Consider the following 11394-nt stretch of genomic DNA (forward strand, 5'->3'; position numbering starts at 1 on the left):
CCGGATCGGCTTTCACCGTGGACGAAGCGGAGTCCAGCCCGGGGTCGTCACATGTGGTTGCCGCAAGCCCACCAGCCACTCCTTCGTCTAATTCTCCAGCCGCGCCGTTCTCAAGCCCGCCTGCCTCTGCTCACTCAAGCCGGCCACCGCTCACTCTAGGCCGCGGCCTTAAACCGCATAAACACATTTCATTAAACCAAATACACAAAATAATGTTCTTTTTAGCAGCATCATATGACCCCTTTAACCCAGCAAAATTATTGTTTAAAAATGATACAAAATCCAAAAGGGTAGTAACTGTGTGTATAATAGTTATACACACCAACACAGAATGTGACTGAAGTGTTTTTCTTTCTCCTTTTGAGTGCTGAAACAGATCTACTGTAACTCTAGAACTCTGCATTGTGTCTAATCTTTAGAAAACTGGAGTTAAATTATATAATAAATATATGCTGCATTTTAGTTATTTAGTGTAACAGAACTTGAATTTTTATTTTTTGCATTAATGAATTTTGTTTTTACATCGAAAAAGGTCTTAACCTTCATATGATGGCACTAAAATGCTTAAGTTTAGAATATGTGTTTTGCGTCTAACAAATACATATAACTTGCCAAATCCTGCCATTGGTTATGAATTAAACCATATACGATCTAACTCTGTCTTGGCTTCACCATCATACATTGGCTTGAGGTCATAATTCATCCAAAAATGGTAGGTTATGTTAACACACAGCAGTTTAGCGGTGCAATTTAACATTGTGAATTTTCTATGCAACAAATTATCTTGAATTATCACAGAAGCTATTTGTGAACAGATCATTCCATGCTGAAGGCTTTGAATGAAAGTGATTTTCATGAATTTAGATTTGTTTATTGACCACCTTACCTATCCAAACACAGCTGAGGTTTAGGATTGCAGTAGGTCTGTCCTGCATGCTGAAGTATCGTCTATGTTAGAGCTTAATGTTGTAATTAATCCACCTCTGTGTTTGAGCCACAGTATATGTGATTATATCAGTGTTCTTATATCTGTGTTATACCAGATATGCACATTATTGTGTATGTGTATAGTTTATGTATATGTGTTGTTGGTGTATAAAGTGATTCTGTAATGTGTGTCATTCTGTGCTGCTGTAATTCAGTCTAAGTTAAATAGTTATTATGCAAAAGGCTGTCTCATTCCATTCCCTAGTTCACAATGAAGCGAATTGTTCAATTCTGCCATTTTGTATCGTTTTTTTGTGCATTGTTACTGTAGCTTTTAAAAAGAGCAGTACCATTATGAAATATTAGTTAGTCCTCCATTTCTGGTGATTTTCAAGGCTGTACTGTACTGACATCCGTCAATATAGTGAGCAGCGTACTGGTGCTCTCTGGGATTTTTCAGTGCACTAGGTGGGACAACTTGGTCCGTGTACTTAATACTGAACTGGGCAGTGGATTGAAACAAAAATAACTAAATTTCCTGCTTATCTCTTACAGAAAGGGACGAAAATATTGCTGTTTGCACTAACAATATAACATGAGAGATTTAAGCAGTTTAATCACTCTCTTTTCCACTTACTATCTTTTTCTTCTCAGTTCTAATCAGACTGCCGCTACACTAAACTTGTGATCAGTGTCACAAAGACAACTTCACCAATGTGTCATGTGTTTCCACATATTTCCTTCCCTTCGCATAGGTGAGAAGGTCATGGCTGACGATGAGTTCACTTGTGACCTCTTCCGCTTTCTGCAGCTCCTCTGTGAGGGTCACAACAATGGTGGGTCCTGAATCTTCGTGTACAGTAAAATGCTGTTGTTTTTTACTGTAGAACACAAAGAGTGAATTTCAAGAACCAAAGTTCAAGGGAATGTAATTGTTGTACAAATTGAATGTTTAACCATCTGTGAGTTTACTTTTACTTTAGACTTCCAGAACTACCTGAGAACACAGACAGGCAGCACCACCATCATCAATGTCATTATCTGTACAGTGGATTACCTGCTTAGACTACAGGTGATGTCATTTTACCCTTGAAAACTGACTAATTCAGAATTTAAATTTTGATATCTGCACACTTATTAGTTTGTGGATGTTTATTTTCTCTTTCCAGGAGTCTATCAGTGATTTCTACTGGTATTACTCAGGAAAAGACATAATAGATGAACCAGGCAAAAGGAACTTCTCTAAAGCTATGACTGTGGCCAAACAGGTGTTCAACAGCCTTACTGAGTATATCCAGGTACATCATCTTATTTCTTTGATCATTAACTTTCATATTCCTTTTATTTATTATATTAATTTTATGGTCTCCACATGTTTTTTTTTACAGTGTTCTCAGCACATTAATTTCCTTTAAAATCATAGGCTTATCTACCATGTATTTAAGTTGTCCTTCTGTCTCAGGGTCCCTGCACAGGAAACCAGCAGTCCCTGGCCCACAGTCGCCTATGGGATGCTGTGGTGGGCTTCCTGCATGTGTTTGCCCATATGATGATGAAACTGGCTCAGGTAACCCATCTGAACTTGATTGCTCTGTTACCTACACATTTCATCTGAATGCATTAGATCACATAGTTGAGATTTTCATTCATGTACATGAAGTTGGCTTAGTGTTTTTTGTATAAATAATCTTGATTTGAGTAGTTTTTGTATCACAGTATCTTTTATGTAACATAAAAACATATTGTACAGCTTCTCAGTAGATCTACACACTTTCTCCAGTACAAATGTGTTTTAATTTCTACTAAAAGGGCTTATTTATTTCTTTAGTTGCTAATAGGAAATGCATGTAAATTAAGTTGTAGTAGTTGCTTATGAATAGTAGAACTGCTTTTAATGATTACATTACAAGCTAAATTAAAGAGCATGCTACATTCCTTTTTCAAACTTTTAACGACTGGTATGTTGGAATGTTTTACTGTTTTTACTCTCAATGCTTTACTGATTAATCAAACTGTTTTTCATATGCCGTATGCAGGGAAGAGTATGTATCACTCTTATTTATCTATTGAAGTGGTTGTATTTGAGTTTCCCCCTTTATGTTCCAGATTCCTAAATTCAGGTGTTTGAACCCAGTTGGCCTTTTTTGACACAAAATCTAATTGTACTCTTCATTTAACATGCCAATTTCTCTTAATTTCTGCAAAAAAAAAAAAAAAAAAAAAAAAAAAAAAAAAAAAAAAAAAAAAAAAAAAAAAAAAAAAAAAAAAAAAAAAAAAAAAAAAAAAAAAAAAAAAAAAAAAAAAAAAAAAAAAAAAAAAAAAAAAAAAGCCAAATATGCAAACAAGTGGGTCAAACATCCTGAGAAAATGGATGGCAGTTAATATTACCCAGAAAAAACATGTGTTTTTAGCTTTATGTGAATTTTGTTTTGCCTCTTCTACAATTCTGCCTTTGGTGTGATGTCTTTTTTTTCATCATCTCTTGTGTGTATGGAGTGTTTTTGTTTCTAGTAATTAACCCCTGTTATTGTTACTGCATGCATTAACCTACATTAAATGTTACAGTTTTTTAGATTATCCTCAACCAGTCTGATAAGGTAACGTTTCTTATAAAGATGCTCATGTATTTATTTTGTGATCATACCCTTATACAGCAAGTTATACCCCCACAAATAATGAAGCTGTTATGTCTAAAACAGTTTTTCCCCCTTTTTTTAAGAATCACATTGCTATAATTGCATTTGTTTTTTGTTTTTTTACATTGTGTATTAAAAAAACATTATTTAATTAAAAATGTATATTTTATATATTCTTTTAGTTTTATAAATTATACGTTTTGTAATTTTTTTATAAAAGCTGCTGATTTAGATTATATATGTTATGGTACAGCTAATATGTCATTCTGTTTTCTTGTAGGATTCCAGTCAGATTGCTCTTCTGAAAGAGTTGTTGGACCTTCAGAAAGATATGGTGGTCATGTTATTGTCTCTGTTGGAGGGTATAAAGAAAATCTTGCATTTATGTTCATCAATTTTTACATCATTCAGTCTAGACTTGATTACACTGTATGACTCTGTATTTGACAGGTAATGTTGTAAATGGCACCATTGCTCGCCAAATGGTGGACATGCTAGTGGAGTCATCCAGCAATGTAGAAATGATCCTTAAATTCTTCGACATGTTCCTCAAGCTGAAGGACATTGTTGCGTCTGATGCATTCCGCGACTATTTGACAGACCCTAGAGGTTTGATATCCAAGAAGGATTTCCAAAAAGCCATGGACAGTCAGAAACAGTACACACCTGCAGAGATCCAATTCCTATTGTCCTGCTCTGAGGCAGATGAGAATGAGATGATTAATTACGAGGAGTTTGCCAGTCGGTTCCAAGAGCCAGCGAAAGACATTGGTTTTAACATTGCGGTGCTGCTAACCAACCTCTCTGAACATGTTCCTCATGATACCAGGTTGCAGAACTTCCTCGAACAAGCTGAGAGCGTTCTGAACTATTTCCGCCCATTCTTGGGTCGCATCGAGATAATGGGCGCCAGCAGGAAGATCGAGAGAATCTACTTTGAGATCAGTGAGGTGAATCGTAAGCAATGGGAAATGCCTCAAGTCAAAGAGTCCAAACGGCAGTTCATATTTGACGTGGTCAACGAAGGTGGCGAATCGGAGAAGATGGAGATTTTTGTCAACTTTTGTGAGGACACCATCTTTGAGATGAATATCGCTTCACAGATTTCAGAGCAGGATGAGGAGGAGAAAGAAGAGAACGATGAGGAGGAACCCGAAGGAGGAGGTGGTGGAGATGAAGAGGGTGGTGGAGAGGAGGGCCAGCCAGAATCAAGCTCCGCCTTTGCTGATTTCATCCAAAGCATCATGAATTTCCTGGGCATGTTTACCTTTAGGAATATTCGCAGACAGTACCGTAGGCTCAGGAAGATGACCATCAAGGAAATTGTAGTCAGGGTTGCTACCTTCCTATGGACAATCCTCATGGGCATCCTCCATTTCATTTACAGTGTGTGTAAAGGTTTCTTCTTGCTCATCTGGCATACACTTTTTGGAGGTGGTTTAGTTGAAGGGGCCAAGAACATCACCGTCACCGAGTTGCTGGCCAGCATGCCAGATCCCACACAGGATGAGGTGCATGGAGACCTACCGGGAGAACCAAGGGGCGGAGAGGCGCAGGATACAGGAGGTATAACAGACTCAATGGAAGCAGGAGGGGGAGAGGAAGAGGATGAGGACATCCAGGAAAAAGATGGTGGGAAGATTCCTGGTATCGATACACCTGGTGGACTTGGAGATATGGGTGACACGACCCCTGTGGAGCCACCAACTCCAGAGGGCACTCCATTACTGAAAAGGAAAATGGTATGGTGTTTATTCAGCTGGGTTCCTTGTGTTCCTTCACCAATCTTCTACACAAAGATTATTAATTGTATGTGTCATGTTGGTCCTTGTTTTTTTTATGCTGCAGCAACCAGAAGCAGGAAGTGAGCAACCTCCTATTGAAGAACCTCTCCCTGAGCCTGAGAAAGCAGAGTGAGTGACTCCCAAATGAAGGGAAAACAGGACATTGTATTGTGTTTTCTAGATGTATTTACCATTTTAATGACCATCTTCCGTGTGTAACAGCACTGAGAATGGAGAGAAGGCTGAGAAGGAAGCAGAGGTCAAGCCTGAGACGACACCAGAAGAACCAAAACCTGAGAAAGCCACCAAAGCCAAGAAGGAAAAGAAATCAGCCAAGGGGGCAGGATTTGAGCTCTGGAATGAATTGGATGTTCAAAGAAATAAATTCATGGTAGGAGAAATATATATTTTTCTTCTAAAACTTGAATCTATGAGGTTTAGTTACGATTTACGGGTTTTGATTTGCTGTTCATCTCCACTTCCATCTACAGAACTGTTTGTCCCGTAACTTCTACAACCTTCGTTTCCTGTCTTTGTTCATCGCCTTCGCCCTGAACTTCATTCTTCTCTTCTACAAGGTCGGAAAACCTATTTTAGATTTTCACACAAATTGTCCCATTTTAATAAGTGGTTTATTTGGATTTCTAGGCTTGTTTATATGTCCTTTTGTTAAAATGTTTAATTTAATTCAATCAAAATGGCATGCCTCACAATAATTTTACTTTAAAACGCACATAGATGTAAAAATAAAATCTAATGTTCCTGTCTTTTTTTTTTTTTTTTTTTTTTTTTTTTTTTTTAATATCTTTGTATTAAAATTCTACAGGTTTGGAACAACATAAGGTATCTGATACTCCTCCGTTTACTGATGAGTTTGACGGCTCAGGTATGTTTGAAAGCTCTGGGCTGTTTGAAGGCTCTGGGGAGGACTTTGAGGGCTCTGGTGGAGAGGATGAAGGCGATGATGATGAGGAAGGTCCTGTGTATTTTTTCCTGGAAGAGAGTACCGGATACATGCAGCCCACTCTGGCCTGCCTGGCCATTGTGCACACCATCATCGCTTTCTTATCCATCATTGGATACAACTGCCTCAAGGTTTGAACCACTAGATTTATATTTTAGTGCTTGAACTTGTGTCATTATCAGACTTGAGTTATCATGATGTCGTGGTCTGTTAGATTCCACTGGTCATCTTTAAGAGAGAGAAAGAGCTGGCAAGAAAGCTGGAGTTTGATGGCCTTTACATCACTGAACAGCCAGAGGATGATGACATCAAAGGCCAGTGGGACAGATTGGTGCTAAACACACCGTAAGTGTGCAGAAAAGTTGAGTTAGATTCTGTTTTGAGGTCAAACTGGTTTTGCACATATGTGGGCCCTAATTTATGTCTCTTTAATACTCTAGGGTGTTAGGATGGACTAATAAGTGTGTTAGCAGACCCAGCCAGCTGTGGTCATAGTTTTTCTTAAAAAAAAAACTGTAATTAAAACTCTTTATCATTGTTTTAGCTCCTTTCCCTCCAACTACTGGGACAAATTTGTTAAGCGAAAGGTAATCAATATTCTTTCTGTTCATTGGTGTTTAGGTTTAAAATTAGTGTGTTTATGAGGCCATGATGTTCTTGTTTCCTTTGGCAAGGTTCTGGATAAATACGGAGATATTTATGGACGTGAGCGAATTGCAGAGCTGCTGGGTATGGACCTGGCATCGCTGGATGTCAGCAAACAACAGACAGACAAGAAACCCGAAGAGCCAGACAACTCTATGCTTGCATGGTATTAAAAATACTTTACAAGTGACATATCATTCTGTGACATTTTAAGATATAAATTTTTGGTTACATGTTATTTTTTTGCCACTAGTGGCACCAAACAGAATTGCAAAAATACAGATTTTTCAAAGATGTTTGAAATGCTCCTCCTGTATGCAATTGGTCAGCCAAACACATAATCCCTAAAACTACACCACTGGTCAAAGCAGTGTTTTTATAGGAGATCAAGTATTAGATTTTCGTTCCATATTATCTTTTAGGCTCACTGCCATTGACATCAAGTATCAGATCTGGAAATTTGGAGTTGTGTTTACAGACAATGTAAGTATTTTTTTCTTCAGGTGTTAAAATCTACAGTATTTTCTAAAATTGCAGACTTTGCAAAACAAAGTTCAAGTCAAGTGGGCTCATGTGTTTTTTTTTTTTTTTATTTACAGACTTTCCTCTACCTGGTGTGGTACACAGTTATGTCACTTCTTGGACATTACAACAATTTCTTCTTTGCTTGTCACCTGCTGGACATCGCAATGGGTGTCAAGACCCTGCGTACAATTCTTTCCTCAGTCACACACAACGGAAAACAGGTACAGTCAGTACAACAAAACTCAAACTGGTTCTGAAAATCTGAATTTACACACCAGTTGACTCTGTTGGCTTGTTTCAGCTGATGATGACTGTGGGTTTGCTGGCTGTGGTTGTGTACCTCTACACTGTGGTGGCCTTTAACTTCTTCAGGAAGTTCTACAATAAGAGCGAGGATGAGGACGAGCCGGACATGAAGTGTGACGACATGATGACGGTTGGTCACTGCATTATAAAACACTATTGGTGTCTTTTTTTCTCCTTCTCTAATAATGTCTTTATGAGTTGTACAGTAACAAACATTTTGTAAAACCTTTTGTTGGGGGTTGCTCATTTTTTTCTGCAATTCTCCCCTAACCAAACACCTGCTGTGTAATCCAACACATCTCTCGCTCTTTCTCTTCTCAGTGTTATCTGTTCCACATGTACGTGGGTGTGCGGGCAGGTGGAGGTATAGGAGACGAGATTGAGGACCCAGCAGGGGATGAGTATGAACTCTGTCGGGTGGTTTTCGACATCACCTTTTTCTTCTTTGTCATCGTCATCCTGCTGGCCATCATTCAAGGTGAGACTTATGTTTCTATTCAACTTGGCCTAGCAAATCTACCGCATTAAATTATACATTTATGACTGGCTATGAAATTTCATTTTCTGGATTAGATTGAAAACACTGCACTGCAATTCAATGCGTGTTTGTCTGCACAGGTCTGATCATTGATGCTTTTGGTGAGCTGAGAGACCAGCAAGAGCAAGTAAAAGAAGACATGGAGGTACTGAGATCTTTACGGTTCAATAAAGAAAAATATGTATTACGTTTTTAAATGCTTAGCAATGTATCTGCTTTTCTGCTTTGCATTGCCAGACCAAATGCTTTATATGTGGTATTGGGAGTGATTACTTTGATACAACTCCACATGGCTTTGAGACGCATACTCTTGAAGAACACAACCTGGCCAATTACATGTGAGCGATTCGGTTTTCTGCCACCTTTCTTATGTTATAAAATCTCTCCATCTTCAGACATCTTATACAGTCTCTCTCTCTTCATTAGGTTCTTCCTGATGTACTTAATCAACAAGGATGAAACTGAGCACACTGGGCAGGTAAGACGTGTCACAATGTTCATAATTCATAAATATGAAAAGTTATCTAAATATAATGTTTTTGACAGGAATCATACGTGTGGAAGATGTACCAGGAGAGATGCTGGGATTTCTTCCCTGCTGGAGACTGCTTCAGAAAACAATATGAAGACCAGCTTGGATAAATGTCTTTCTGTTTTGTTCGTAGCCTTTAACAGTAGTATGATGTTTAAATTGTGACAATCCATGTTATATGTAAAATTACACAGTAATAATGTTATTGACTTGCACAATACCAGATCATTATACTCATATACAGTGGGTACGGAAAGTATTCAGACCCCCTTACACTCAAAATGCATGCTATTTATTCATAGTAAGTTTTTTTGAAGGGTAATTTTTAAGTATCTGCTCATTTAAAATATTCATGTGCCTAAGACCTGTTCTAATGATTCTTTAGCGTGTCACAATCTTTATTTCATAAATTTGAAGATGTTAATGTACTTGATGTTCTTGCAGTTTAAGCATCCCACTTCCAGATGAGCTCAAACATCAAAATCTACTGTGAAAAAAATAATGATTTTATCAAAATATATAAATAATCATCACAGACATTGTGAATGATGTGAATTTGAATGTTTTTATTCAGAAATTGTAAAAGCATTACATTAAGCATCATATTTTCAGTCATCTAATAATCTTAAAATAGCAAATTCACATTCTAAATGTTAAAAGTCTCAAAAGTATGTTGAAAGTTGTTCAAAAATGTGGCATTTTAGCAGAGTACTACAGATGAGCAACAAGCTAAAAGTGCAAAAGTAAATCCTAATGAAAACCGAATAGATCATTAATCAAGATACATATGCTACCAACATTGTTTAATTTTAAGATTTCAGGTGCCTTTTTAGGGCCTTTTATGATATGGTATGATAAAGATACTATACATTTAAAACAAATATATATATATATATATGGCTAGAAAAACAGAATAATCTTAAAATAACATTTCAGAACAGCTGGTGTAGTTGAAGTGTAATTCCTGCAAATATATATGCAACTACACTAATAATTACAAATAGAATCACAAATAGCACTCCGCTAAATAATCTGATAATACATGGGTTTGTAGGTGATGGGATTTCCCCACCAGTACGCAAACCAGATTCTAGAATTTACTTTGTACTAAGTATAAATGTTATCATCACAGACACATCTTACACTTTGATACAACAGTCACTGCTTGCAAAAACGCTAATCTTATAGAAGCATTCCTTCCAGCGACCCTAAACCTTAAAACATGACTAGCCTACTATGCTGCAACTCCACCTGACCTATTATAACAAAAACCAACTCCAAACTATGTAAAACAAAACAAAAAAAGAACACAATTTCAATTATAAACACTACATTACCCTGCTTAAACGAAAAAGAAGCAACTGAACGGTTAGCATTCCTTGTTTTGAGTTGATAAAAAAAATAAAACGTTTCAAAATGCCAATACTAGATTCGACTGGGATTCATCATTATATAAGACATGCAAACCCCCTTTTTCACTTGGAAATATTTTTCGTTTCAATCAAGATTCTAATTTCAAAGATAAACTCTCAACTTTAATGGCCTCAGATTAAGATGAAGATTTAGACTGGAATATCAATTTGCGATTGATCTTGGGTTTGTGGGGTTTCGGCAGATCCAGGTATGGTGGAGGCTGATGAATAGCTATGCATGCACTGATTATCTGATGACAGCTCTGTTGGGATTGAGAGGATGCTTTCGCTGTCAGTGCTGGACTGGGACACTGTCTTGTACTCGCGCACAGGGCAGGCACGCTCTGTGAAATTGGGTTTGAAGCCGTTCTCCAGATCTTTAGGCATGGACAGCCAGTTCTGTATGACAAAAAAAAGATTCATTCTCACATTCCCTCTTTACCACTATTCAAGGATGGTACACGATTGAAAAAAGAATAACTGTTGCTTACCTCAACATTGCCATTATAATTGTCAAAAAGGGCTGCAAGGTGATTGCTTACATGTCGTCCTGCATTTGGTACCACTGGTATTAAAATGATTCTTAACCTAAGGAACGTTACACATTAAATTATCATAAATAAAACACTTCTATTGAATTAAAAGATAAAGAGAATTTTACTGTGGAAAATTAAAATGTAATGTTTAAAATAAAGAAAAATGGTCGAAGGACAAAAAAAAATGGCTTCAAACCTCTCGCTATGGACGAGCAAGCAGGAGAGTATGATGAGAATTATTGTGGCTCCCGCTATATACAGCACCAGTGACGTCCCAGACATGGTAATCGGACTCTCTGGGGAAAAGAGTTGTCATTAAGGCCACTGATATAGTTTTCATAATTGTTTTTTCAATCCAGCAAAATCTTTGCAAACATATGCTTTTGTACAGTAAAAAAAGTTACATATTGCTAAAGTCTGCATGAAATCAACATTGACTTTATTTACTTTACTAGCTCACATTGCTAGTCTTGATGTGAACAATTAATCCGTGCAAGTTAATCCGCTGAAAAAAATTGTTTGTTTTGGTAATCTTTAATCAAAATCTAAACATTTACTTCCGCTCTGGAATGGCATTCCTTCTCTGATG

General features: G+C 37.2%; 2 protein-coding genes across 2 annotated transcripts in view; one reads left to right on the forward strand and one right to left on the reverse strand.

Moving 5' to 3' along the window:
• Nucleotides 1-9123, forward strand: part of LOC107691669 (ryanodine receptor 1-like) — a 72960-nt gene extending 63837 nt beyond the window's left edge. Inside the window, exons 87-108 of the mRNA XM_016490416.1 lie at nucleotides 1683-1763; nucleotides 1911-1999; nucleotides 2097-2225; nucleotides 2390-2494; nucleotides 2964-2969; nucleotides 3844-3925; nucleotides 4014-5305; nucleotides 5412-5476; nucleotides 5570-5738; nucleotides 5839-5925; nucleotides 6191-6442; nucleotides 6526-6656; nucleotides 6856-6898; nucleotides 6986-7122; nucleotides 7379-7439; nucleotides 7556-7702; nucleotides 7783-7917; nucleotides 8109-8265; nucleotides 8406-8470; nucleotides 8563-8663; nucleotides 8752-8803; nucleotides 8872-9123. Of these exons, the coding sequence (XP_016345902.1) occupies nucleotides 1683-1763; nucleotides 1911-1999; nucleotides 2097-2225; nucleotides 2390-2494; nucleotides 2964-2969; nucleotides 3844-3925; nucleotides 4014-5305; nucleotides 5412-5476; nucleotides 5570-5738; nucleotides 5839-5925; nucleotides 6191-6442; nucleotides 6526-6656; nucleotides 6856-6898; nucleotides 6986-7122; nucleotides 7379-7439; nucleotides 7556-7702; nucleotides 7783-7917; nucleotides 8109-8265; nucleotides 8406-8470; nucleotides 8563-8663; nucleotides 8752-8803; nucleotides 8872-8967 (3482 nt within the window). The 3' untranslated portion in view covers nucleotides 8968-9123. The remainder of the gene's footprint in view (nucleotides 1-1682; nucleotides 1764-1910; nucleotides 2000-2096; nucleotides 2226-2389; nucleotides 2495-2963; nucleotides 2970-3843; nucleotides 3926-4013; nucleotides 5306-5411; nucleotides 5477-5569; nucleotides 5739-5838; nucleotides 5926-6190; nucleotides 6443-6525; nucleotides 6657-6855; nucleotides 6899-6985; nucleotides 7123-7378; nucleotides 7440-7555; nucleotides 7703-7782; nucleotides 7918-8108; nucleotides 8266-8405; nucleotides 8471-8562; nucleotides 8664-8751; nucleotides 8804-8871) is intronic.
• Nucleotides 9124-9546: 423 nt separating this feature from the next.
• The window catches only part of LOC107691671 (cytokine receptor common subunit gamma-like), a 10168-nt gene continuing 8320 nt past the window's right edge, over nucleotides 9547-11394 (reverse strand). Inside the window, exons 6-8 of the mRNA XM_016490421.1 lie at nucleotides 11002-11101; nucleotides 10761-10857; nucleotides 9547-10668 (exon numbers count right to left, since the gene is read on the reverse strand). Coding sequence (XP_016345907.1) covers nucleotides 10420-10668; nucleotides 10761-10857; nucleotides 11002-11101 — 446 coding nt within the window. The 3' untranslated portion in view covers nucleotides 9547-10419. The remainder of the gene's footprint in view (nucleotides 10669-10760; nucleotides 10858-11001; nucleotides 11102-11394) is intronic.

The sequence above is a fragment of the Sinocyclocheilus anshuiensis genome, unplaced genomic scaffold (assembly GCF_001515605.1).
Source record: "Sinocyclocheilus anshuiensis isolate Anshui unplaced genomic scaffold, SAMN03320099.WGS_v1.1 scaffold186, whole genome shotgun sequence".
Classification (NCBI taxonomy): Eukaryota; Metazoa; Chordata; class Actinopteri; order Cypriniformes; family Cyprinidae; genus Sinocyclocheilus; species Sinocyclocheilus anshuiensis.